At 54.4% G+C, this 26,361-nt stretch overlaps 1 protein-coding gene across 5 annotated transcripts; it reads left to right on the top strand.

The window, feature by feature from the left end:
- Nucleotides 1-1,176: 1,176 nt before the first annotated feature.
- On the top strand, nucleotides 1,177-26,361 carry MYO1C (myosin IC). 5 transcript variants are annotated; one of them, XM_066363534.1, is made up of 32 exons: nucleotides 1,177-1,375; nucleotides 9,949-10,104; nucleotides 10,213-10,328; nucleotides 10,882-11,080; nucleotides 11,159-11,239; nucleotides 12,381-12,560; nucleotides 12,643-12,741; nucleotides 12,948-13,061; nucleotides 13,155-13,226; nucleotides 13,691-13,810; nucleotides 13,925-14,007; nucleotides 14,230-14,335; nucleotides 14,446-14,526; nucleotides 14,797-14,888; nucleotides 17,562-17,656; nucleotides 17,731-17,777; nucleotides 17,894-17,974; nucleotides 19,795-19,900; nucleotides 20,007-20,124; nucleotides 21,661-21,774; nucleotides 21,843-21,919; nucleotides 22,215-22,283; nucleotides 22,381-22,465; nucleotides 22,566-22,725; nucleotides 22,990-23,073; nucleotides 23,760-23,853; nucleotides 23,946-24,001; nucleotides 24,135-24,270; nucleotides 24,349-24,419; nucleotides 24,508-24,605; nucleotides 24,679-24,778; nucleotides 25,176-26,361. In XM_066363534.1, exons 1-32 carry the CDS (start codon nucleotides 1,301-1,303, stop codon nucleotides 25,200-25,202), a joined length of 3,192 nt encoding a protein of 1,063 aa, XP_066219631.1. In that variant the 5' UTR covers nucleotides 1,177-1,300; the 3' UTR covers nucleotides 25,203-26,361. The 5 variants fall into 5 exon arrangements, with proteins under 5 accessions (XP_066219631.1, XP_066219634.1, XP_066219636.1 ...); XM_066363537.1 differs by lacking the exon at nucleotides 1,177-1,375 and adding an exon at nucleotides 2,313-2,450; XM_066363539.1 differs by lacking the exon at nucleotides 1,177-1,375 and adding an exon at nucleotides 2,331-2,454.

Genomic DNA, 26,361 nt, shown 5'->3' on the forward strand with positions numbered 1-26,361 from the left:
TCTTCATTCGTCCCTACCCCTGCCCTCCCTCTGGTTGCAGAGCCCCTCCTAGCCTGGCAGGGGTGAGTCCAGCAGAGATTGAGAGGCAGTGGGAAAAGGAAGGGGGAGTGCTTTCCCTCTTCTTGGCTCCAGTCAGGATATGGCTGCTCTGGGCCCAGTCCTGACCCGCTGGGTGGAAACAGGAAATATGTGAGACTTGGTGCGCTGGGTCTGTGCCTGGCTCCATGGCTGATAAGGGCCATTGTGTGGCTGCCGGGGATGAGCCTGCCCTGGATAGATGTGCTTCCTGGAGGAAGGAAGGAAGCTTTGCTGGTCTTTCCTGGGCGTGGGAAGCGGTGAGGAGGGAAGGGAAGAGTGTCTGGGGGAAGGTGACTGCCCAATTCTGGACTTTACCCCTCCCATGCCAGTGTTTCTGGAAAGGTCACTTTCCTGCATCTACTTCCCCCTTCTTACTTCCTCTAAGGAATGGCTGGAGACCCAAGGGCTCAATCCCAGGCCAGGAAAGTGTCAGCTATGATTTGGCAACAATAAAAATAGAAAAACAGGAATATTCGGGGTTGGGGGCACATAGGGTTCTAATGGGAAAGTAAGAAGCCAGCAGGGCTAAAGCGGCCCACAGCCAAAGGACCCAGGGACCACTGTCCCAAGTGTTTGTGTCCAGATGAGGGTGGGACAAGGAGCTAGCTCCTCACAGTGCCCTCCTGCCTCTCTAGCCAACCAACCTTCTCTGCCCAACAAGGCCAGCCCCTAGCAGCCCTCACTCAAGGGGTTCACCTGCTGTTGTGAGTGGCAGGTAAATTTTTGGGGGGTGCTTGCAGGAGGGGCGGTGTCTATTGATGGATCCTCTTGGTTTAGGACAGAATGTGCATTCTGGTTGGGGAGTGGTCACTGTGCTCTCCAGCTGACACCAGTGAGTGGGCAGGAGGAGAGGCCCAGTCATAGAGCTGCTAGGGGGAAAGGCCTCCTACCCTTTGACCTAGTGCCCAGGGTACTCCATGGGTAGCTCTTTCGGCTGCTCTGGTTACCTGGGACAACAGGCATTTCCTCCATCACTCAGCCCCTCCTCTTCCTGCCCCAACCCTCTGGGCCAAGAGGCCTCCCAATCAGACCTGGGTTGCTCCAGCTGTGTCCTGAGCTGGACCAGACACATCCCCTGGGGCTGAAGTTGAAGCTGAACCAAGTGGCCATCGCAGTGTGAGACCAGATTCCTGGCTCCAGGAGCAGCCACAGCCAGTGCACTGGGAAGCAGGCCTTTGCTCAGAGGCCCCAGGGCTCAGCACACTGGCAATCCACAGGTGGAATGGCGCTGCAAGTAGAGCTGATCCCCACTGGGGAGATCATTCGCGTGGTTCATCCTCACAGGCCCTGCAAGCTTGTAAGCTGGGATGCTCGGGGCTGGGAGGAAGGGTGGCAGTGTCTCTCCAGGGCCCCCAGCTCTCTCTCAAGCAAACCCTTTGGGAAAGAGGCGAGCAGTGGGGAGGGCTTCTGATCCTTGGTAAAACAGTAACAGACTGGAACAGAGGGGTAAATGGAAGGAAGGGGTAAGGTTTTAAGCACCACTATTAACTATCACTAGGAGCAGAGTTTTCGAAAGTGGGGATCTATGTTTGAATCTCTTTTCCTCCTGCTCCCTGATCCTCAGTGGGCTGGGCTGTGAACTGAACATAATAACACGGGTAGTTGATAGAGCTGCTCAAAGGACTAGTGCAAGTAAAGCTCCAGGCACTTAGTACAGGCGCAGTTAATGCCTCCCTTTTCCCGGTGGGCCCAAAGAACTGGGACTGGCCGGCTTGGAGCAGTAGTTTGGGAATAACAGAGGGTGAAGGGAGGGAGGTAGCCACAAATGAAGAAGAACCGACCAGGCCCAGCATGTAGAGGAGGGTCGGGTTTGCTCTGTGGAGACAGAGGCCTTAGGATGGTGAAGGAGAGGAGAACCTTATCAGATGCACCCACCTATCCACCACTGGGCTTCGCTGGAGGAGGGTGCGTGCGTGCGTGTGTGTGACTGTGACGCGCCCTGTCCTGGAAGCTGGTTGCGGAGTGTGCTACACCAAGTCCCCACTTATGCGGACGGGGGTCAGGGTTTCGCTGCTTTTCTGGAGGAGGGGGTTGGAGAGAGAGGTGTCTTTGTGCGCGCGCGCCTGTATGTGTACGAATGTAACGCGCCTCGTCCTGGAAGCTGTTTTGTGGAGTGTGCGGCACCAAATCTCCACAGACGCCCACGGGGGTCAGGGCCAGGGCCGCTAGGTCCTGGGTGGGGTGGGGCGGGCCGGGAGGGTACGCGCGCGCGCGCGCGCGCGCTTTGGTCTGGGCCCTGCCCGGGATGACGACAAGCAGCGGCCCGGCCCCGGGCGGGTCCTGGGCGGGGAGAACGCGCTGGGGCCGCGGACTCCGGAGCCGGCCACGCCACCCAGCCTGGCCCCCACCCGCGCAGCGAAAGAGCCGAGCCGGTGGGTACGTTGGGTGCGGGCACGGGGCGGGCAGCAGCCTTAAGGCCCCGGGAGGCCTCCGCTGGCGGGCAGGATGGGGTAAAGGGCAGGCGGCGGGACGCTGAAACTACCCCAAAGCTACCGTACGGGAAGCGGAGGTCATCGGCCCCGAAATCGCTGGGGCCAGGAGGTAGGTTGGCCCGACCCGTGCGGAGTCCCAGGACCCGACGGCATCAGGGCTTGGCCTGGTGGAGACTTAGATTACTTGTGAGTAACGTGGGGGCAGGGAAGAGAGGCTGGCTGGGGTCTCGGGATCCAGGCACCTAGCCCGCCCTTTGGCCGGGCTTTGCCTCTAGGTTCCGGACAAGCTGCCCGAGCCCCGCCCCTTCCCATTCCCCGCCCCCTGGGCCAGAAGTGCCAGGGGCTCCAACGCTCCTGGACCGGTGAGAGTGTGGCGGATGGGGGGGCTTCGAGAGAATGGGAGAATGAATGGCTGGCCTACGGCCTTATTTAGCTGCCAGCACGCTCTGGCCTCGTGCTTACACTGTCAGCTCTGTGATTCATTCATTCACACAGGCAGATACAAGGGGTTATTGAGCCCCCACTGTGTTAGGCTGGGTGTATGCTCCAAGCAGGAGCAATCTCTGGGTGAGACTGACCAGGAAGCCAGCCACTACAGCGTATGTAATGCGATAAGGAGACTATGTGTTGGAGGGAGTCAAGAAGGGGTTCTAGAGGAGGTGATACCTGAGCTGAATCTTCAAGGATGACTAAGAGTCAGTCATTTGGGGAGGGGAAGTGTGCTCAGGGCCAAAGAAACTGCAGGTGCAAAGGCAAGAAGCTTAGAGAGCCACGTGTGGCTGGTTGCTAGAATGGGAGCCCCTCACACCGGGTATGTGTGTTGGTAAGGCATGGGAAAAGAAGGGACTGGAGAGGGCCACTCCTGTGGTCACACAGGAATGCAGGAGCAGTAGGGTAAACTGAGGACAAAGAGGGGTCTCTGGAGTCCATATGCTGAGGTCTGGCAAGAAACAGTAGGTGTGGTACCCTGGCTAGATAGCTCACTCAGTTAGACCATCATCTCCATACACCAGGGTTGTGGGTTCAATCCCTGGTCAGTGCACATATAAGAATCAACCAATGGCCTGGCAGTGGCAGTGGATAGAGCGTCAGACTGGGATGCAGAAGACCCAGGTTCGAGACCCTTAGGTCGCCAGCTTGAGCGCGGGCTCATCTGGTTTGAGCAAAAGCTCACCAGCTTGAGCCCAAGGTCTCTGGCTCGAGCAAGGGGTCACATCAGTCTGCTGAAGGCCCATGGTCAAGGCACATATGAGGAAGCAATCAATGAACAACTAAGGTGTTGCAACGCGCAACGAAAAACTAATGATTGATGCTTCTCATCTCTTCGTTTCTGTCTGTCTGTCCCTGTCCATCCCTCTCTCTGACTCTCTCTCTGTCTCTGGAAAAAAAATAAAAGAATCAACCAATGAAACAGATCATTGTTCCAGACTCTCTCTCTCTTTCTATCTCTGTCCCTCTCTAAAATCAAATCTGGTGTGAATTGTCCCAGTAGAGCCCAAGCTCTACATCGATCAGGCATCCCCAATTCAATTTCCCCACACAGTGGGACACTCCTGCTTATCAGCAGGGCTGGCAGCCTCTTTTAGACTACTCTTGAGGCAGCTATGAGAATTCTACTTATCAGTGCTGAGACCTACTACCACCCAAGGAAAGACACAACCAACACACAAGTTAATTGCAAGAATCACACAGGCAGTTTATTACTCACAAATCCTTTTGGCGTTTCTGGTACAGCTTAAGAGGGAGGGCCCTGTTGGCATGCTCCTTTCTGTTCTTTGGTCAGAGTGGCGTGGAGACAGTCCATGTCAACGTTGAAGTCTGGGCGACCACTGCAGCAGGGGCCCCCTTAGCTTTACCTTTTCTGGCCAATGCCTCCTAACAGGTGTCAATATACAGAACTATCACCTCAAACCATCTTTTTGGGAGTTCCTCGCAGGGAGCCCTTTTTATGTTAATCTACTGAAATGTTACATTAGGATTTTTAAGGTGTTCCTAGGGAAGCTTCTTGTTTATGTTAACTTACAGAGTTATGATGTCAAACCACTTCTTATCTATATATTTCACACACACACTAACTGAGCCCTGCACGAAAGGCAGAGTCTGTTTATCATATCTGTACACAATATATTAATTTCTATCCAGGTGGCATAACTTTATTTAATTTCCTTAATTGCTTTTAATATTATATATTAATTATTTCTATATTTCTTCCATATTTCTCCATATTTATATATATTTAATCACATTATATTACTGCAACATGAATGAAGGAAAAAAAACCAATGAATGTATAAATAAGTGGAACAAATCAGTTTCCCTCTCTCTTTCTCCGCCTCTTTCTCTGTCTCTGTCTTCCTCTCCTTTCCTCTCTTTCTAAAAATCAATTAATAAAATAATAATAATAATAATAAAGAAGCAGAAGCAGTGAGTCTGAATTACAGGCTTGGCACATGGACTGGTGCCCTATAAACCTTCACTGTATTCACTTCAGATGTTAATTGATCTGGTTGCATTTGTAAATACCACAGGCTGCTGTGGGAAGATGGCTTAATGGGACAAGGAGGCCTGTTTGGAAGCTGCTGCTTAGTCCAGGAGTGGAACAATGATGGAAGAGTAAAGATCTTAACAAGTGGTGACTCCTTGGTGTGAGGAGTGGTGAGAGGAGGGCAGATTGTTTGATGCTAGGTGGTTGTGTGCCAGGTGCCTCCCTCCTCTCTACATACAGGATATTAAGCAAGGAGGGTAGGTTAGGGCTCAAGGTGCTCTGTTTACTTCTGCTTGACCCCCAGGCAGAGGTTTCTGGAAGGCCAAAGGCCATGGTTCTGGAGCTAGAGTTGACTGGGGCCCTGTGAGCAATCAGGTAGAACCCCCTAGGTCACCACCATTGCTCCCCTTTCCCCCTCTTAACAGTTCCCTTGAGTCTGGAACAGTTCTTCATTGGGCCACCTGGACCCAGACCTGAAATATGTTTGATAAATATAAATTGAGCACCTGTTCTGTTCCCAGCACTGCACTGCTAGTAAGATAGGCTATGGTTCTTTCTGCTGACCCCAACAGGCCTTGTGGCTGCCTCAGTAAAAAATCAGCTTATAGCAGTGATCTGAGGAGTCCTCAGAATGTCCACTCCATTCCATATTTGCATGTACCTGTCACTGGGCTGGCGAAACATTTGCCCATTGTCCTCCCCACTCCTCCAGAGGTCAGCCCATACTAAGTAAATAGCAGTGGATGGTTCAGGTCTGCTGGAAACATTCTCCAGGTGGGAGGAGAACAAGAAGGAGCCTTGGGAAATAAGTCCTGGGTCACTTAGAGGCTATGGCTATACCCTACCCCCTAGGTCCAGGGCCATGCTGGGGGTCGGGACCAAAGGCCATGGTCCACACTCCCTAACTGCTACTTCTAAAGCCTACATATCAATAGTAGCACACCAACAGAGTTGTGAATACACCAATAGGGTTGTGTACTGGGCACTGCAGTCATGGGGTCACTGAGGAAGGTCACAGCCTGACAGGGTAGCTGTTAACCTTTACAGAGAAGTTTGGAGTCTCACTCCCTCAGGGCAGCCCTGAAGGAGTAGTGAGCACTAGATTTCTTGGTTCCAATCCCACCCCTCCTTTTACTAGTCCTGACTGAGATCTTTTTCTTTTTTTTTTTTAATTTACTTTAGAGAGAGAGAGAGGAAAAGGTAGAGATAGAAACATCGATTTTTATCCATTTGTTGTTCCAGCTTTTTATGCATTCATTGTTTGATTCAGTTATGTGCCCTGACCAGGAATGGAACCTGAAACCTTGGTATATAGGGAGGACACTCGCACCATCTGAGCAACCCGGCCAGGTCTGAGTCCTGAGCTCTTAAGTCATTTACCTGACCAGCCTCAGTTTCCCAGTCTGTAGAATAGGGCTAACAATATAGATTCATGGCTGGGAGCATTAACCTAAAACACCGCTCAGAAACCAGGATGCCCCTGGCGCCCGCCGTATCCTTGGTTACCCTGACTCTCAAACTCTCTCTCTACACCCTCTCCCGGGCTGGCGCTGCATCCTAGGAGGCGGGGCAGGCCGGTGGGGGTTGCCGGGGGCCGGTGCTTGGGCGGGAGCCTGCCCTTAGGCCGGTGAGACACTGCAGACGCCCCTCCTTCCGCCGCCGGGAGGCGGCTATCGGGGCGCCAGAGGGCATCCCGGGAATGCGGCGGTGCCGCTCCGGGTAGGGAATGGCCGGCCAGACCCCTCCGCACTCGGATTCCCCTCATTCCTGCTGCCTGACGCGGCTGCCGTCAGGGCAGACACTGGACCGCGAGGCTCCACCCCCTCTCCGGCTCCTCCCCTCGGATCTGGGAGCCCACTTCGGGCTTACCGCGGGGAGCCGCGCTCCTGGTGGAGCTCGCTGGGCACTCTTCCCTCAGCCCAGGTGGGCTAGAGGCTGTCCCTTCCCCGCTCCCTCCCCATGTGGAGTTTAAACCTGGTGGCACCACGGAATGCACCCCTTCTTGCCCTGGCCCGCCTGTGCCGTTGGCGTTTCATACCACCACTACCCCTCCGCTCCCACCTATCTCCCATCTGGCGCCCGCCCCGCGGGGTTCTCCGGGTCGCGGCTCCGTCCGGGCTGTTCTCGAGATAATGAACCTTATCAACGAGGCTGTAGCCCGCACCTGCCGCAACTTCACCCGCTCCCTGGGGAGCCCGGGTCCGAGGGTGAGGCGCACTCTTTGGGTCCAGGCTCTGCCTTCTTCCCCCTAGAATGTGTCAGTGTCCCCAGTATTGCGCCTCACATTCCCTATCTGTCAGTTGTGGGGGGGAGCAGGTGAAGCTCTTGAGAGCTCTTTGTAACTAGTAGATAGGTCTGAGGGGCTTTCCCCACTAGATAAGAGGTCTGGCCCAGGGCCTGGTTGGTTCCTAGTAGGTCTGCCCTAAGCACGTGTGGAATGAATGTCTGGCCGGGAGAGGGGAGTGGTGTTTACTGAGGGCCTGGGAGGTGCCTTAGGGCTGTATTTTAGCCGTTTTACCACCCTTTCAGGCAGGTATTATATAGCTCATTTTAAAGACGAAGAAGAGGTTCAGAGAAGTTAAGTGACTCGCTCGCAAACAGATTGCAATCAACACTCCAGTCTTTTGCAAACACTAGCCATAACCACTCCACCAACGGTGGGGTCGGAACTCAAGTTCGCTCCTCAGGGTGGTTCTTCTGCGGGCTGGTTTGGCAAAAGGAGGGTACCCTGGGCAGAAAGTATGGACATATCCAGTGGACCAGAGAGGGAACCCCTTTCAGAGGAGGGAGAGAGGTAAAGGTAAGGAGACCCTGGGGCACAGAAGCCCTAGTTGGGGTGTCCAGGATAGGGAAGAAGAGTATTGGACACAAATGCTGCAAGTCGGACGTGGGTTTCCAGTATGGGAAACAGACGTTCATAGAAGCCAGGCACACACCGCTCTAGGCAAAGGTTCTCTGTGGCCATTCCTGTCCCGTGGGCACGCGCTCTGTGCTCACGCGGGAACCTAAAGAGATTTTTCTTAGGGCTTAAAGACACGGGGCCCACCCCCCAGAAAGAATATGAGGGTGGACAGTGTCCGGTACGGAGGCTCCGCCTGCTTGGGCACTCGGGCCGTATTTGGACATTTCGTTCTATTTTTAACTTTGCCCCGACTTGAGGTTGGGGGGAAGGGAGAGGGAAATCCTGCTTCCTCCGCGACCCACGGGACTCAGCCGTGTTCCCGCGCCTGGCCTGGTGTGTAGTGTAGACACAAGCCCGGAAGTGAGTTCCAAGTCGGTGTAGACGCGGCGGCCGCGCGGGTTCCGGGCCCCACCCTGGAACCGACGACGTCCCTCCTGGAAAACCTGACTCAGGCGGAGCCCCAGCCCGTCCGAGAGCCCCGCCCCCACCCCGCCCCGAGAGCACCCTTAGTACCTACCCCACCCCCAGCTGGAGAGGGACCCCGGAGTCGGAGCCCCAAGGAAGCAGGGGCGGCCGGGGAGTCCCCAGCTTCACAGGCTTACGGAGGGGGCGGCGCGGGGGCGGGTCGGCCCCTCCCTAGTTGACGCCGCGGCGGCCGAACCCCGGGCGGAGAACACCCGCAACGGAGCAGAGCGCCAGGCCGGCCGGGCAGGATGCGCTACCGGGCGTCGGTGAGCAGGGTGGGGGCAGGGCGAGGGGTCCCGGGCGTCCCTCCCTCCCTCGCGGCGGCGCCTAGGCCCCTCCAGGAAGCGGGCGCGGCCCAGGAATTTCGGGTGGCACAACGTCCCGGAAAGTTGCAGCCAGAGGAGGCCGAAGTTGGGAGAGCCGCGAGGTGCACGGACCTGCGGCCAAGCTAGTCGCCCTCCGGGAAGCTGAAAGCTCAAAGACCCGTCACCTAGAGGGCATAGGGGGCGGGAGCTTCAGCCCGATTTGCTAGTAGCTCTAGGGCAGGATGGGAGCAAAGGGGGAGTGAGGGACAGGCCAGGGAGAGGCAGGCACCTAGTCAGACTCGGAGGGGTGTCCCTGACCAGAGTTCTGGGTGGTTTGTGGTTGGAGAAAACCTGGTGGCCTCTCTGGTTTCTAAACCCCACCACCACCACCTTGCTCCTCTGTGACCCATGGCACTTTTGGTGTCAATTTCCTAGAGCCTCCAGACCCTTTTTGAAGAGTATGGCATGGGATGAGGGCCTTGTTGACCGAGTCTGTCCCTCTCGACCCTCTGGTAGGCCCCAGAGGCAGCTGGAGGCAGGCATCTGGGCTTTCCCTGGTAAAACCCCCACCCCCCTAGAGGCCTCTGAGGGCTCTCAGTGGAGGAGGGTGTCTGAGGAGCCTGGCAGCTGATGGAGAGGGTGCAGCCCAGCTATGGGAGGGAGGCCCCCCTTATGAAGGGTGAGTGTTGAGTCCAACTGGGGTCGGAGGTTCTCTGGGAGACCCTTCTCATATGGCTTGGGGACGGCCTCTTGCTTGGTCCGTAGACACTGTCCCACTGGAGATTTTGGTGGGTGGGAGTGAGAGAGATGCCCCCACCCTGCCTGCAGAATTCACTCAGAGCCATTTGTCCAAAACACCTGTCACACGTGGCTCTGAGCTAAGAGACCTGAAATCACCTGGTCTAACTCAACTCCTCCTCCTGAGGCGGAAGCAACCCTGAAACGGGAGAGGATTTGTCCAAGGTCAACAGAGCTTTTTTTCTGTTATTCCAGGGATTTCTTTTCATCACCCATGTTTCTCTACACAAAACTAGCACCTCCCTGGACTCGGTGGCTTTGCTCCTATGTCCTGTAGGTCCTCTGTGCTCCAGGTCCCATGTGCCCACTTCCTATGACCAGGCCCAGTGTACCCAGCATAGTCCATCTCCCAGATGTTCTCTGTCTCCTGTGTCCCTCTGCCCCTGGCTGCCCTCTCAATCCCACAGTCTATGGTAGAGGGGAAGAAGTGGCCTTACCTTACCCTGTTGGCCCTCACCCTCTCCTGTGGCTCATTCCCAACAGGCCCTGGGCAGTGACGGGGTGCGGGTGACCATGGAGAGTGCCCTAACCGCCCGTGACCGGGTGGGGGTCCAGGATTTTGTGCTGCTGGAGAACTTCACCAGTGAAGCAGCCTTCATCGAGAACCTGCGGCGACGGTTCCGGGAGAACCTCATTTACGTGAGGCCCAAGTGGGAAGACAGTGCGAGTCCTGGGGGGTTCAGAGGCAGGACTGAGGGGAAAAGAGGCATCAGGGGAGAAAATTCTGACCCTTTCTCTGACCCCCAGACCTACATTGGCCCAGTTCTAGTCTCTGTCAACCCCTACCGGGACCTCCAAATCTACAGCCGTCAGCATATGGAACGTTACCGTGGCGTCAGCTTCTATGAGGTGCCACCCCACCTGTGAGTGACACCCCCATCTGAGATGATCCCACCCAACCCTCACTCTAAAATGACCCCTGACCTCCTAATTGAGATGAATCACTGTTCACATCTGTGAGGAATCCCACAGTCCCTCACCCTGAACTGACTCCTCTCACCATCCGAGATGAATCAGCTCCATCTGGGCAGGACCTTCCCGGCTCCCACCCCAACTCATACTCATGATTTATTTGCCCAACTCTGCCTGGCATGGCTCCTAACCTTCGTGACTCTCTGACCCCTACCTATGAGTGACTCCACACTCCACCTGAGTGACCTGTAACAACCCCATTCATGAGTGATCCCCTCCACTTTCATCTGAAAGTGATCCAAATCCACAGCTGTGAAGACTCCCTTTACCCACATTCCTGAGGGTCCCCCAGTCCCCATCCTCAAGGGTACTTGCAGCTCCCACACAGAAGTGAATTCTAACTAGATATGGCAGTGCCCTCTCCCAGTCCTGCCTGTGGGTCTGCCACTACCTGCAGCTGCTCAAACTCCTACCCTCTGAGCTCCTGACTAGGCTCTGCTTCAGGTTCGCAGTGGCCGACACTGTGTACCGGGCACTGCGCACGGAGCGCCGGGACCAGGCAGTGATGATCTCTGGAGAGAGCGGGGCAGGCAAGACCGAGGCCACCAAGCGGCTGCTGCAGTTCTATGCTGAGACCTGTCCAGCCCCTGAGCGGGGTGGTGCTGTGCGTGACCGGCTGCTACAGAGCAACCCTGTGCTGGAGGTGAGGGACCAGCAGCATCTGAGAGGAGGGAGGGCAGGGGGAGGCGGCCAGCATTCCTTATACCTCATCTGCTTCTAGGCCTTTGGAAATGCCAAGACCCTCCGGAATGATAACTCCAGCAGGTTTGGGAAGTACATGGATGTGCAGTTTGACTTCAAGGTACATGTGGTATGCCAGGGCAGGAAGTGAGATTCCCATTCAGTGGGCACCCACCAGTCAGGTCCTTGGCACCAGTAAATATTTATCGAGCTCCTACTGTGTGCCAGACATTGTTCCAGGTGCTGGTGCTACAGCAGTGAAACATAAAAATCCAGCCTTCAGGGGAGGTAGACAATAAACAGAAAAATGTAATGTAGGTAACAAATGCCAAAAAATAAAATGAGGTACGGGGTGGGGGCAGTTGCCCTTTTAAATAAAGCAGATAAAATAGGCCTCACTAAGAAGGTCGCATTTTGGTAAAGCTTTGCTGGCGGCAAGGGACCAAGCTGTGCAGGCACATTGGGGAGAAAGTCCAGGCAGAGGGTATAACCAGTGCAAAGGTATTGTGGTGGGCAGGCCTTTGGTGTTTTCAAGCAAGGATATCAGAGTGGCTGGAGAAGAGAGTGAAGGGCCGAGGAGTAGGAGAGGAAGCCGAACAGTGCAGGGCTTTGAGGGTCTTTGTTTGAACTATTTTTTTTTTTTTTACTCTGAGTGGAAGGGAGCCATGAGAGGATCTGGAACAGAAGTGTGTCAGGGTCTTACTTTCATCGTAAAAAGATCATTCTGGCTGCTTTGTTGAGAATTGGTCGGAGAATCAGGCCAAGCAGGGAAACCAGTTAGGAAGCTGTTATGATAATCTAGGTGACAGATGACTGTGGCTGGAGTCAGCATGGTGGCACTGGAGGTGGTGAGCCGTGGTTGGATTCTGGGAGTTTTGAAGGTTAAGGTGGCAGGATTGTTTCTCTGATTGGATGAGAGAGGACTGCAGATTTCTTAACCTGAACACCTAGAAGGATGAAGTAACCATGACCAAGATGCAGGACACTCAGAGGAGCTAGCCTAAGGAGGAAGAGATTAGTGCAGTTTCAGGCCTGTTGAGTTGAAGATACCTGTTGTATGTCCAAGTGGAGCTGACAAATAAAGAGGGTTGAATGGCTTCATTTCTGATACCAAGAAACTGAGGCAGAGCGGGTGACTTGCCTGAGCCCATGCAGTTGGTGGCAGGACTAGAATTAGAGTTCAGGAGTACAGGGGCGAGAAGGGAAAATGGGCCCCTTCCCCAGTCCCCCTGAGCAGTCACCATGTCCTGTCCTGCCCACAGGGGGCCCCTGTGGGTGGCCACATCCTCAGCTACCTCCTGGAGAAGTCCCGAGTGGTCCACCAAAATCACGGGGAGAGGAACTTCCACATTTTCTATCAGCTGCTGGAGGGGGGTGAAGAGGAAACGCTGCGCCGGCTGGGCTTGGAACGCAACCCCCAGAACTACCTGTACCTGGTGAAGGTGAGCAGCTGGGGCAGGGTGGGTGCTCCCCAGGGAGCAGCACAGCGGCAGGGCTGGTGACCCGGCGTTGCCCCTCCTGCAGGGCCAGTGTGCCAAAGTCTCCTCCATCAATGACAAGAATGACTGGAAGGTCGTCAGGAAGGCTCTCACTGTCATCAACTTCACTGAGGATGAAGTGGAGGTGAGGCCTCTGCTGGGGAGCCTCCATGTCCTCTGTGACACCATGAAAATCTCAGTCCACCTTCACAGCCCGTTTCCACTTAGATCCTCCTCCTCCTCTCAGACGCTTCACCTCCTAATCCGTGCTCCCTCTGACCATCCTCTGGTTGCCCTTGTGGAACTCTCAGCCCCTCCTGTGACCCCCATCTGCCCCTGCCTGTCCCCCAGGACCTGCTGAGCATTGTGGCCAGTGTCCTGCATTTGGGCAACATTCACTTTGCTGCTGATGAGGAGAGCAATGCCCAAGTCACCACCGAGAATCAGCTCAAGTATCTAACGAGGGTGAGCGGGGTGAGCAGAGGGCGGGGCGGAGTAGCTGGGCTAGGGGAAAGGAGGTTTGTTACTCACCAACCTCCCACCCCCATCCCGCCACAGCTCCTTGGTGTGGATGGCTCAACGTTGCGGGAAGCCCTGACACACAGGAAGATCATCGCCAAGGGAGAAGAGGTGAGGCCGAGCCTTTGCCTTAGGAGGTGGGGTAAGGGATGCAGGTATTCCAGGGTAGCCTCCATTCTCATCATTGCCCCTTCTCCTGGTCTTTCCAGCTGATCCTTTCAGCAATGCTAGAAAGACATAAGGCAGGTGGCTCAGAGAGGCACAGGGAGCTGGCCAAGGTCACATAGGAAGAGAGTGACAGAGTCACGCTGGAACCAAGATTCCTACCTCTAGGAATGAGGCCTCTTGTTCCTATGCCACCTTCCCTCTGGTGTGGCAACTGTGTCCTCTTTTGTGTGTCCCCCACACCCCTGAGCAGGGAGGGCAGAGTAGGCATAGTTTCCTGTGTTCAGCCTGAACCCAAACATGAGTGGGGTTGCAGGGCTCACTTGGGTAGAACCTGTGGAAGCCGGGGGTTCCCCAAAATAATAAAGGGTCTTTAGTATCCATCTCCTTGTCTCATGCCACACCTGCAGCTCCTGAGCCCATTGAACCTGGAACAGGCTGCATATGCCCGGGATGCTCTTGCCAAGGCGGTGTATAGTCGGACTTTTACCTGGCTGGTAGGGAAGATCAACAGGTCGTTGGCCTCCAAGGTGAGAGTGTGGTCTAGGCTGCTGTCAAGGCAGCAGGGAAGGCATTCTGGGGAGGCCTGGGGGTGGGGGCTGGCGGACATGGGGACCCATGCTCTCGGTTGTATGACTGACTAGGATGCTGAGGGCCCCAGCTGGCGAAGCACCACTGTCCTTGGGCTTCTGGACATTTATGGCTTTGAAGTGTTTCAGCATAACAGGTCAGAACCCCCTTCCTCCTGCCTGTTTCTCCTCTCGTCTCTTTGTCCCGGTCCCTTTCCTCTGTCCCCCTGCTCTCTCATTCCTGTCAGTGACTCCCCACCCATCCAGGCTCCTGATCAGTGTTTCTTCCCATGGCTTCTCAGGGGCCTTGCCCATCTTCCCCTTACTCCTGGTCCTGTGTCCCCCTTGAGCTCCTGTGGCCTCTTTTGGTTTCCTCACAGCTTCGAGCAGTTCTGCATCAATTACTGCAATGAGAAGCTACAGCAGCTCTTCATCGAACTCACCCTCAAGTCGGAACAGGAGGAGTATGAGGCAGAGGGCATTGCGGTAAGGGCAGGCCTGCAGGTGGCCCCAGGTACCATAGGAAGCCTGGGCATCAGTCCCAGGAGAGGCACCAAGGACCCCATAATGATTCACTCCTTCACTCCACCCCTCAGTGGGAGCCTGTCCAGTATTTCAACAACAAGATCATCTGTGATCTGGTAGAGGAGAAATTCAAGGGCATCATTTCCATTTTGGTGAGTCCTCTGTTCCTCTGAAGCCTCATGCGGGGAACTGGGTAGGAGGATGTCACTCCTTCCCCTTTCTCTCCAGGCTAGTCCACAGAGTGCCAGGGTTTGGGGCTGAGCGGGGGCAGGGCAGGGCCCTGCCTGAGGGGATCTGGAAGCTGTCTCGGGGAAGCCCCTGTGCTATACCCCTTTTCCCTGTGTCTGGGCCTCCTCAATTTCCTGTGCTCTCTAGCCCCTCCCCTGATACATTCATCACTTTGTGCCCCCCGCCCCCGCCAGGATGAGGAATGTCTACGCCCCGGGGAGGCCACAGATCTGACCTTCCTAGAGAAGTTAGAAGACACGGTCAAGCACCACCCGCACTTCCTGACGTGAGTGGGGTTGCAGGGCTCACCGGGGTAGAACCTGTGGAAGCCTGGGATCCCCCAACAATCAATAAAACAACAACCCCAAGATGAGACCAGCGGAGGCGCTCAGTTTGGGACAGGTGCACGAAGCTGCAGCTCACAGTAGATCCACAAAAGAAGAAGGCAGGAGCATGGTTTCCTCCTTACTGTTTTCTGAAAATGAAACTTGCTAAGGTTTTTTTTAGCTTCCTTATTTGAAAATTGCTTAAAAAAAAGAAAGAAAATTGCTTTTTATTTAAGGCATCCCCTAAAGTGGGGAGAGGGAGAAAAGAAGCAAGCCCCTCTGTCCCAGCTCTGTCTGCACAGTCGTGCTCATCATCTTCTCTAACCTGAAGCAGCCCCTGAAGGAGGTGGTGGTGGTACTGTCTCCATTTCTTCACTGAGGCTCAAAGAGAAGTCATTGGCCCTGGCCAGGTGTCTCGTTGGATCAAGTGTTATCTGGTACACCAAGGTCACAGGTTCAATCCTCAGGGCACATATGACAAGTAATGAGTGCATAACTAAGTGGAACAATGAATTGATACTTTTCTCTCTCTCTCCCCCTCTCTCCCTTTACCCGCTCCTTCCCCTCTTTTGCTCTCTCTCAAATCAATGGAAAAATTAAGAAAAAATATATAATTTTAAAAAAAGGGCCTGTCCACATGGTGGTGCAGTGGATAGAGCATTGGACTGGGACATTGAGGACCCAGGTTCAAAACCCCGAGGTCGCCAGCTTGAGCGTAGACTCATCTGGTTTGAGCAAGGCTCACCAGTTTGAGCCCAAGGTTGCTGGCTTGAGGAAGGGGTCACTCAGTCTGCTGAAGGCCCCCAGTCAAGGCACATATGAGAAAGCAATCAATGAACAACTAAGGTGCCACAATGAAAAAAAAAAGGGGGGGAGAAGTCATTTGCCCAAGGTTATCTCACATCTAATAAGTTACAGATCTGGGACTTGGTTCCGGGGCTGCAAATGCCAAAGCCCTAAGCATTTGTGCTTAATAATATATTAAAATTCTTTTTCTGATTATAAAAATAATGTTGCTCATCAGAGAAAAGCTGGAGTGTAATACAGAAACTACTTGCAGTCCAGTCACCCAGAGGTCATCACTGTTAACAATTTGAGGCATTTCCTTTTTGCCTTTTTCTGTTTAAAGGGTTATTTATTCATTTATTAGTGTGTGTGCACACACACAAGAGAGATAGGGACACACAGGAAGGGAGAGAGATGAGAAGCATCAATTCTTCATTGTAGCACTTTAGTTGTTCATTGATTGTTTTCTCATATGTGCCTTGATGGGGGGGAGGTGCTACAACTGAACAAGAGACCCCATGTTCAAGCTGGTGAGTCCATCCTCAAGCCAGATGAGCCTGCACTCAAGCCGGCGACCTAGGGTTTCAAACCTGGTTCCTCAGCATCCCAGGCCAATGCTCTATCCACTGGGCCACCGCCTGGTCAGGCACCTGCCTTTTCCTATACACTTTTTTTCATAGTTAAGAATTTACTGCCTGACCAGGCGGTGGCGCAGTGGATAGAGTATTGGACTGGGATGCGGAGGACCCAGGTTCAAGACCCCGAGGTCACCAGCTTGAGCGCGGGCTCATCTGGTTTGAGCAAAGCTCACCAGCTTGGACCCAAGATCGCTGGCTCGAGCAAGGGGTCACTCGGTCTGCTGAAGGCCCACTGTCAAGGCACATATGAGAAAGCAATCAATGAACAACTAAAGTGTCGCAACGAAAAACTGATGATAGATGCTTCTCATCTCTCTCTGTTCCTGTCTGTCTGTCCCTATCTATCCCTCTCTCTGACTCTGTGAAGAAAAAAAACAAAAAACTTACTTTGTACAGCAGGTCTTCAGATAATGTCATTTTGTTTACTGTTGTTTTGTTATAGTGTTGATGAGATGCCATGGGAAATTCACGCTTGTTTATAGCAATTATCATATGGTAAAATTATTTGCATTATACATCATTTTAAAGTCATAGAACCTATTGACGACGTTAAGTGAGGACTTACTGTAGAAGGCTCAGGGTAATGTTACATCCTGAGTATTTTTCTGTATCATCAAACATAAAAATTTCCTCAAAACACTTCCTGTGATGGCTCTCACCCACAGACTCCCCACTGCTCTCACCCAGCCCCTGGGGGCTCCTGGCCAGTTCTGGGTTTCTGCTAGATAAGACTGCCACAAACATCTCTGTGCCTTAAATCTCCGCCCATGTCTCTGGTTAGTTGCTTGAAATAGTTCTTAAAAATAGAAAGTGGGCTGAAGTATATAAACATGCCTCAGACATAAGTAATCTCTTGGGGCAGATTCCATTCTTAAAATGTAGTGGGCAGTGCTCCCCCTCTGAACAGGCACGCAGCAGTTAGAGGCACTGAAAGCAGCCCTCCGCCCAGTGTGCCCTGAAAGTGCAAAGACCCAGAGCCTGGTCTTGGCACAGTGTGACCCTGAGCAACGCCATAAGACTCAGTGGCCACCTCTGTAGGGAGGCTGATGAGTTGCTTTGTCTACCATGAGGCAGAGTGGACTCTGGGGTGGCTCTGGGCATGCCCGCTCCTCACTGGATGGCTGTTTTCTCTTCCTGAAAGCTCTTCAGCAGGCAGGGAGCATGGCTCAGGCCAGCAATCTGTAGCTTCCTCTCCCTGTCACTCCCCAGGCACAAGCTGGCTGACCAGCGGACCAGGAAATCTCTGGGCCGTGGGGAGTTCCGCCTTCTGCACTATGCTGGGGAAGTAACCTACAGCGTGACTGGTGAGGATCCTGGGCTGGGTCCCCATAGTAGGGCAAGGGCTCTTCCTCACCTCATGTCTGCTCTCCCTGCCCAGGGTTTCTGGATAAAAACAATGACCTTCTCTTCCGGAACCTGAAGGAGGTGAGGAGAACTGGTGTGAGGGGGACTCCAGGTTTGGTCCAAAATGACCTATGCCCCAGGAATCTGTCCTGCTTTCCCCTGTACTAACACCTTGGTCCTGTGTTCTGCCCTCACAGACCATGTGCAGCTCTCAGAATCCCATTATGGGCCGGTGCTTCGACCGGAGCGAGCTCAGTGACAAGAAACGGCCAGAGACGGTGTGGAGGCTGTGGGACCTGGGAGTCGTGTGTGTGCACAGGGATGAGTGCCTGCATGAGCCTGGGAGGTGGCCATGTGCACGTGAGCTAGTGTATTTGTTGGTGCCTGTGTGCACATCTGTATGGTCTAGAAGGCTGCTTGTGGGTATGTTTCTATGTCTACTTCTGTGTATGTGCATCTATGTGTGGGCATATGTATATACAGGGAGTGGAAAGAGTGAGGGGGTCAGGGAAGGCTTCCTGGAGGAAGAAGCATTTATGATAATGGGAATGAGTACGTGCTTGTCAGATGGACCTATGGGAGGGCACTGTAGGCACCAATAGGTCCCAATATACACAGAGTCCAAAAAGGACCTGGAGAGTGACATCATTGAGCAAAGAGGCTGGGAAAGGCAGGTCTGGCCAGTAGTGCCAGACGTGGGGAGTTTTCCAGTGAGCTGTTGGGTTTGGCAAGAGGAGGGCTAGAGGAACACGGGCAGTAGAGAAGGATAGGCCAGAGTGCTGTGGCCTGAGGCGTGTTCGTCAGGGAAGGCAGTGAGGCAGCATTGTGCCCAGGGTCTGACTCCCTGGGATGCTGCCCTCTCCTCCTTTCTCCCTCAGCACTTTCATCTTCAGGCCTCAGTATCTCCCCATGAGGACACCCGCTAATGTGCTGCCCAGGTCTCTCCAGAAGCTGATTCCTATATCCAGTGATATCCTCCAAGTGGCCCCCAGGCACCCCAACCTCCGTAGCTCTATAATGGGCCTGGGTTGCCCAGTCCCCCAGGCCTGCTCCTTCTGAGTGCCTCACTCAGGACAGGGATCATGCTCCACCCAGACCTGCAAGCCAGAAACCTGGGCAGTATCCCTGACCCATCAGTCTCCCCATCTCCTTCATCCATGCAGCCACTGGATTTGCCCATTTCTGCTGCCTGAATCCTTCTCAACTCTTCCTCCGCCCATAACCACTGCTCCATTTCAGTCCTTGTTCTCTAGCTGAGCCAGCTAGCCTATTCCCTGGTCTCCTGGCTCTTCATCCGCCCTTACCAAGCATCCTCCACGTATCTGCTGTGGAGGTATTCCAAAATGCAGATCTGTTCCTGTCATTCCCTCACTCCAGATTCCTCAGTGGCTCCCTTATCCCCTCAAGATAAAATTCACTCTCCCTAATGTGACTCTGGAGTCCTGCCCTTTCTCTGCCTGCCTCTAACCCTCTTTTCTGCTTCCCACCTGGATTCATGTTCTGCTTATAGCTCCCTGTGTACGTAAAGCCTCTGCCTAGAATGCATTTCTTTCATCTCTTCCTTCTAGCTGTTTCATATCTATCTTTTAAATCTTAGCTGAAGGGTCATGTTTGGGAGACCTTTCCTGAACTTGCTATCCCACAGACTGGATTAGCTGCCCCTTGGTGCTCCCAGAATGACAGGCATACACCCCTGCCACTAATAGGACCACAACAGATTGCAAGTCTGCTGGGGTCTGCTTGAAGGTCCTGTAGAGTAGTGTACATTGTAGGACATGGCCTTGTTTAGGAACATGGCCTTGAAATTCCAGAGAGTGGTTGCTGAAGGAAGATAGGATTGAGGTTGCGTTGAGACCTGAGCAGGATTTTTAGACCCCAGTGAGATTCTTATACTTAGGTCTCTAGCCAAGCCATAGTGATGTAGGTGGGCAGTCTGTCTCCTTCCTCTCCTGTGAGGGAGGGGTGGTGGGACAAAAGGCCCTAGCAGGGCAGGGGGTAGTTGTGGGAATTGTTGCTGTTTTGTCCAGGGAGGGGCTGTGCCTGGTATCAGCGGCCTCAGCCCAGCTCCAGCCAACCTCCATTCACCTTGGCTCACCAGGTAGCTACACAGTTCAAGATGAGCCTCTTGCAGCTGGTAGAGATACTGCAGTCTAAGGAGCCTGCTTATATCCGTTGCATCAAGCCCAATGACGCCAAACAGCCTGGTAGGCCCCTCCCACCCATGGGCCTGTGGGGGCTGAGTCTCTGGGGAACGGCCACTGGCCATCTGTCTTTGTAAGTCAGCTAATTACCCTGTTACCCCTCCTCTAGGCCGCTTTGATGAGGTGCTGATCCGGCACCAGGTGAAATACCTGGGGCTGATGGAGAACCTGCGTGTGCGCAGAGCTGGCTTTGCCTATCGCCGCAAATACGAGGCTTTCCTGCAGAGGTGGGGGTGGGGCCTGGCTCAGTGCCAAGGAAAGGGGTCCAGAGGGTAGGAGCCCCTTAGATTCTGGGAGGGAGGATGGGGATTCTGGGCTCCATTTCAGAGACAGGATGCTGAGCCTCTGGAACCCATGCTAGGGTCCCTTTCATGCTGCAGGCCTAATATCAAGCTTGGTAGATCACCAGCCTTCCACCCACCCCCAGCCCTTGCCCTCATGGAACGCCTGGTCCACGAGGCAGGCGTCCACATACCTGTCACCAGGAGAAATGATAAGTTTATGAGAAGGACAGTTTCTGATCAGCTCAGAAAGGAGAGAGCATCTATGTGGTTTTCCTGCATAAGGGGCCTGGGGAGTTAGGTGTGAATTCCACCTCTGCTACTGTCCAGCTATATGGCCTTGGGCAGATGAGAATACCTCAATTGTCTTGTGTGTGTGTGTGTGTGTATGAGAGATTTTTCTGAAGTTAGAAGCAGGGAAGCAGTCAGACAGACTCCCGCATGTGCCCGACCAGGATCCACCGGCATGCCCACCAGGGGGCAATGCTGAGCCCATCTGGGGCATTGCTCCATTGCGTCGGGAGCCATTCTAGCGCCTGAGGCGGAGGCCATGGAGCCATCCTCAGCGCCCAGGCCAACTTTGCTCCAGTGGAGCCTTGGCTGTGGGAGGGGAAGAGAGAGATAGAGAGGAAGGAGAGGGGGAAGGGTGGAGGAGCAGATGGGCACTTCTGTGTGCCCGGACGGGAATCCAACCCGGGATTTCCACATGCCAGGCTGACGCTGTACTGCTGAGCCAACCGGCCAGGGCCTCAATTGCCTTATTTTTAAAATGGGAATAACAGCCTGATCTGTGGTGGTACAGCAGATAAAGCATTGACCTGGAATGCTAAGGTCTCCAATTTGAAACCCTGGGCTTGCCTGGTTAGGGCAAATGTGGGAAGCAGCTACAAGTTGATGCTTTCTGCTCCTCCCTTTTTTCTCTCCATTCTCTCTGTAAAAATCAATAAATAAATCTTTTTTAAAAAATTAAAAATAGGCCCTGGCCGGTTGAGTCAGTGTTAGAGCATTGACCCGGCGTGTGGAAGTCCTGGGTTAGATTTCCAGTCAGAGCACACAGGAGAAGCGACCGTCTGCTTCTCCTCCCCTCTTCCTCCCCCTCCCCTTTCTCCTTCTATTTCTCTTCCCCTCTCTCTCCTATAGCCATGGCTGGATTCATTCAAGCATATTGGCCCCAGGCACTGAGGATGGCTCTGTGGAACCTCCTCCAGGCTCTAAAAATAGCTTGGTTGTGAGCATTGGCCCAGATAGGGGTTGCTGGGTAGATCCCAGTTGGGACACATGCAGGAGTCTATCTCCCCTCCTCTCACTTAAATAAAAAAATAAAAATTGAAAGTAAAATACAACAGGAATAACAGAGCCACCTCCCAGGCTTTCTGTGAGCTACCAGTTAGGGGGACCTCCCAGCAGGTGCCCTGGTTTGAGTCTCCAGAGAAGGAAGCTGGCTGGGGTGGGAGCTGGGATCATTTCTGCTCTTGCCGCCAGGTATAAGTCGCTGTGCCCAGAGACATGGCCCACATGGGCAGGACGGCCTCAGGATGGGGTGGCTGTACTGGTCAGGCACCTTGGCTACAAGCCTGAAGAGTACAAGATGGGCAGGTGAGTGGTGCCCACTCCTGGGGGCCTTAAGGGTGTCAACCAAGGGTTAATCACCACTGTCCTTCCAGGACCAAGATCTTCATCCGCTTTCCCAAGACCCTGTTTGCCACAGAGGATGCCCTGGAGGTCCGGAGGCAGAGCCTGGGTAAGAGAGGCCCCACCCTTCCTGTCCCAGTGGGGTCTGTTCTGGGGAGCAGGAAATAAATCACTGTGTTTGGGCTCCTTTTTCAGGAAGTCCACCTCACCCACATTCAGCTGCCCTCCTTACCAGCTGCAGACCCAGTACCCACCATCTGTCCTGCTCCTGGGTACAAACTCTGATCATGTTCCCACATTCTTTTGTTCTTTCCTACTTGCTTTAATTGACTCCCTTATTTATCCTCTCACTCATTCATGCACTAAGTGAGCTCTGGCCAATGGACTTTCTTTCCCAACCACAGCCACCAAGATCCAGGCCGCCTGGAGGGGCTTTCATTGGAGGCAGAAGTTCCTCAGGGTGAAGCGATCAGGTTTGGGAGCCAGGGTTCTTGAGGAGGGACAGGGTCTGGGGCTAGGGTGAACCACCATGCTGAGGAGATAGAGGTCAGTCATCTGTCTTGTCTACAGCCATCTGCATCCAGTCATGGTGGCGGGGAACGCTGGGACGGAGGAAGGCCGCCAAGAGGAAATGGGCGGCACAGACAATCCGTAGGTAAGCACTGGTGTGCCGTGCAGGGGTGCCGAGCAGGGCTTTTGTAGGGACCCATTGTCAGACTTTTCACCCCCATCTGTGTTGGGCCTCCCACCCCCAGGCTTATTCGAGGCTTTATACTGCGCCATGCACCCCGTTGCCCTGAAAATACCTTCTTCTTGGACCATGTACGCACCTCTTTTTTGCTCAACCTGCGGCGACAGCTGCCCCGAAATGTCCTGGACTCTTCTTGGCCCACGCCACCGCCTGCTCTGCGTGAGGTCTGTGGGCTCTCCCTGCTGATTTAGGGACTTTCAAAGCACTCAGTGGAGGAGCCCAATAATCACGTGCCCAGCGGAGCAGCGAGGAGGGCTCCAAGGCAGGGGAACTGGACCTGGGCCATGGAGGAGGAGTTAGGAATGGAAAGGGTGGTCCAGATTGAGGGGTGTCACTTAGGCCAAAGACCAGTGGTGGGCATATGCCTGCTGTCCTCAGAGGGAAGGAGCCAGGCTGCATAGGTGCCCTGATGTTGCTCGTGCCCACAGGCCTCGGAGCTACTGCGGGAGTTGTGTATGAAGAACATGGTGTGGAAGTACTGCCGGAGTATCAGCCCCGAGTGGAAGCAGCAGGTAAGGAGAGCGAGGGGGCAGGTGTGGGCCAGCCAAGCCAGTGGGCCCCACTTGAAGAGTGCTGGCCTGGGGAGCACTTACCTCTGATTTACCATATGACCTCAACTGGATCCCAGCTGCTCTTGGGCATCACATATGAAGCAGAGGCTGAAGTAGATTGTGGATGGAAAATAGGGCTCATCTTCAGGGCCAACTCCACAGGACTGAAGAGTGTAGGCTGCCCAGAGCACTGTGTTGAAAAAGCTGTAACCAGTCTAATTGACTGGTAATGTCTTTCGTGGTTCGGGAAATGAACATTGGTGGCCAGTGTACCTTGTATTTGCCAACTCAATATTAGGTGATGCTAAAGGACCCACCCGGCTCTGGTAACAATCAGCCAGCTTCAAGATCCCATGTTGAAGCTGAATATTGGGGGTTCTAGGGCCTGATACAGAGACTTATCTTCAAAATTGGGCCTGCACCCTGGCAATGCTGTCATGACCCTTCTAGGGAACTCTGCCTTGGTCGGAGGAGCCGGGGGTAAGGCAGAGGAGGGGCTAATGGGAGTGTCGGTGGCTGAGCTCAGCCTCCTGGTGTTGGGTCCAGAGAGAGGGTGAGGAAGGCTGTCTGAGCTTCTGAGGCTGGCCTGTCCCCCACTGTGATCGTCCCCACTCTCTGACACTCCTCCCTGGCCTTGTCTCCTCAAGCTGCATCAGAAAGCCGTGGCTAGTGAGATCTTCAAGGGCAAGAAGGACAACTACCCCCAGAGCGTCCCCAGGCTCTTCATAAGCACCCGGCTTGGTGAGCCCCTAACTGTCCAGCACTCAAACCCTCCGTCACTGTCCCAGTCCCCTCCCCTCCTCCGACTTCTCTCTCCCCACTCTGGGTTGCAGGTACAGATGAGATCAGCCCCAAAGTGCTGCAGGCCCTGGGCACTGAGCCCATCCAGGTGAGGCCCTGCCTGCAGCCCTCAGTCCACAGTTTTGCTGCCCAAGGGCTGCATGGGGTGTCAGGGCCTGAGCAGAGGGTGAGGGGGTTCTCCCTGGAACCCCCTTAGCCCCTCCCCTGCCCTCTGTCCTCAGTATGCAGTGCCTGTAGTGAAATATGACCGCAAGGGCTACAAGCCCCGACCCCGGCAACTGCTGCTGACGCCCAGTGCTGTGGTCATTGTGGAGGACGCCAAAGTCAAGCAGAGGATTGATTACGCCAACCTGACTGGTGAACCAGAGTCCAGGGCTACAAAGGGAGGGCCCCTTAATTGACCTTTGATCCCTGACCTCTGCCCTTCCCCCTCAGGAATCTCCGTCAGCAGCCTGAGTGACAGTCTCTTTGTGCTGCATGTGCAGCGTGAGGACAATAAGCAGAAGGTACCCCTTTGGGGGCTGGGAGGCAGGGTGGGGTAGGTTCTTTAGCTCTGGGCAGAACCTGACCCCTCCCCTTGCCTGGGCCTCCCAGGGGGACGTGGTGCTCCAGAGTGACCATGTGATAGAGACACTGACCAAGACGGCCCTTAGTGCTGACCGTGTGAACAACATCAACATCAACCAGGGCAGGTGAGGCAGATAGGGGTGGTGAGGGGCCGTATGGACACGTGTGGGCAGTCCTCACACACCCCCTTCCCTCCAGCATCACGTTTGCAGGGGGCCCTGGCAGGGACGGCATTATCGACTTCACACCTGGTTCAGAGCTGCTCATCACTAAGGCCAAGAATGGTCACCTGGCTGTGGTGAGTGGGACTTGGAAGGCGACACCTGCTTCCTTGCTAATGACCGTAGGACTAGGCTGGAGTCTCCAGTGGCCAAGGCTTCCTTGGCAGTGCTTGGGTGCCATATCACACTGTCATCCCGTTGCCCATTGGAGGCCAGAGAGAAGGGCCATTTGAGCCCCCACAGTGCAGAGAGTCATAAAGATGGCAGCACGGGGAGGTGGGGTCTCCAGGGCAATTGGAGGTGTACTGGGTGGGAGCAGAGGCCCACTCTGGCTAGGCCAGGGAGTCCTGTGGGGTTGGATCAGTCTCCAGGGCCAGGCTGCTGCTGCATGCTCCTAACCCCTGAAGACAAGTGCTTCAGGCACCTCTGTCTGCTTCCCACTCGTGACTTGGGCTTCTCCCTCTGCCCCTACAGGTGGCCCCACGGCTGAACTCTCGGTGATGAAGGCACTCACTGGACCCTCCCACCTCCCAATGCTTTGCTTATCCTTCCTTCCCCTTCCCAGTTACCAAAGACTCGAGCTTCCAGGCACGGTCCCAGGGACACCTCAAAGTCCACCGACAGACTGCCTCCTGCTCGCCCCTGTCTTGAGGGAGCTGCCACCAGGAGTGGGCCAGGCCGGGCCACAGCAATAGGAAGCCAGGGCCAGAGGCAGACATGGCAGCCCCACTGCCAATGCCAAATATTTGAGAGAAGGGAACTTTTGCTGGGTTTTCTCTGAGATTTTTTGATGCTTTATAGGAAACTTTTTTTTTTAAGCTATTTTCCCACCTCAAGACACACTGGATGTGTTTTCCTTGAGTCCAGCAGGGCAGAGAGTGTAGCTCAGAGGCTGAGCAGTCTGGGACCCGGTGCCCTCTTCCCTGCCCAGCCCTCTCTGTCCTCCTTGTTCCTTAGGCACCTTGTCTGCCTGCCTGTCTATACCCTTTGCAGCCCACTCCCAACATACCCTTGGGGGCTGAGACCATCCTTGCCTGCTCTGTTCTTCCTGCCTTAAAAATGCCCTTTCAATATCATCAGCCAAGCCTGAGGGCATCCTGGAGTGGGGAAAGGAGTCTTAGACCACAGAATTTGGAAGACTGAGAGATCATCTAGTCCAGTCTCCTGGTGTGACAGAGCAGGAGACTGGCCCAAAGAGGGGAAGGGACTTGCCCTTAATCCAGCAGGTTGGGGCAGTACCAGGACTGCAGCCCTGTCCTCTCAGCACACCTCACTGCCTCTTCAGGGACAGGGAGCCCCACAAAACAGGCTCATGTCTCAAGGGTGGATGTGGCTCCCTGACCAGCAATCACTTGTGGGGGCCACCAGGTAGAAGTACTTCTGCCTGCGTCCATGCCTTAGGATGACAGGTAACCCTGCTCACTTAACTTTGGCTACAATCCAAGGATGTGAGGACTTTCCTGGGCCCTGAACTGCTCCCTGGGGAAGGGGCTGGCCTTGGGAGGAGCTGCAGGGGCATCACTTCTTTCTGCTGCTTCCCTCCTCCTCCCCAAAGGGCCTAGGGGCTGCCCAGCTGTCTCTGCCCTTCTGGGGTGTTGGCCCACTGCTGACACTTCTGCAATCCAGAGAAACACTAAATAAAGCAATATGTGTTTGCCAA

The sequence above is a fragment of the Saccopteryx leptura genome, chromosome 2 (assembly GCF_036850995.1).
Source record: "Saccopteryx leptura isolate mSacLep1 chromosome 2, mSacLep1_pri_phased_curated, whole genome shotgun sequence".
NCBI lineage: Eukaryota > Metazoa > Chordata > Mammalia > Chiroptera > Emballonuridae > Saccopteryx > Saccopteryx leptura.

Excerpts from the sequence above, each read along its gene's own strand:
- MYO1C (XM_066363534.1), top strand. The coding sequence starts at position 1,301 with ATGGCGCTGCAAGTAGAGCTGATCCCCACTGGGGAGATCATTCGCGTG. Across the intron at positions 12,742-12,947 it reads TCACTGAGGATGAAGTGGAG|GACCTGCTGAGCATTGTGGC; the intron begins GTGAGGCCTCTG and ends CCTGTCCCCCAG. Across the intron at positions 14,008-14,229 it reads GAAGTGTTTCAGCATAACAG|CTTCGAGCAGTTCTGCATCA; the intron begins GTCAGAACCCCC and ends GTTTCCTCACAG.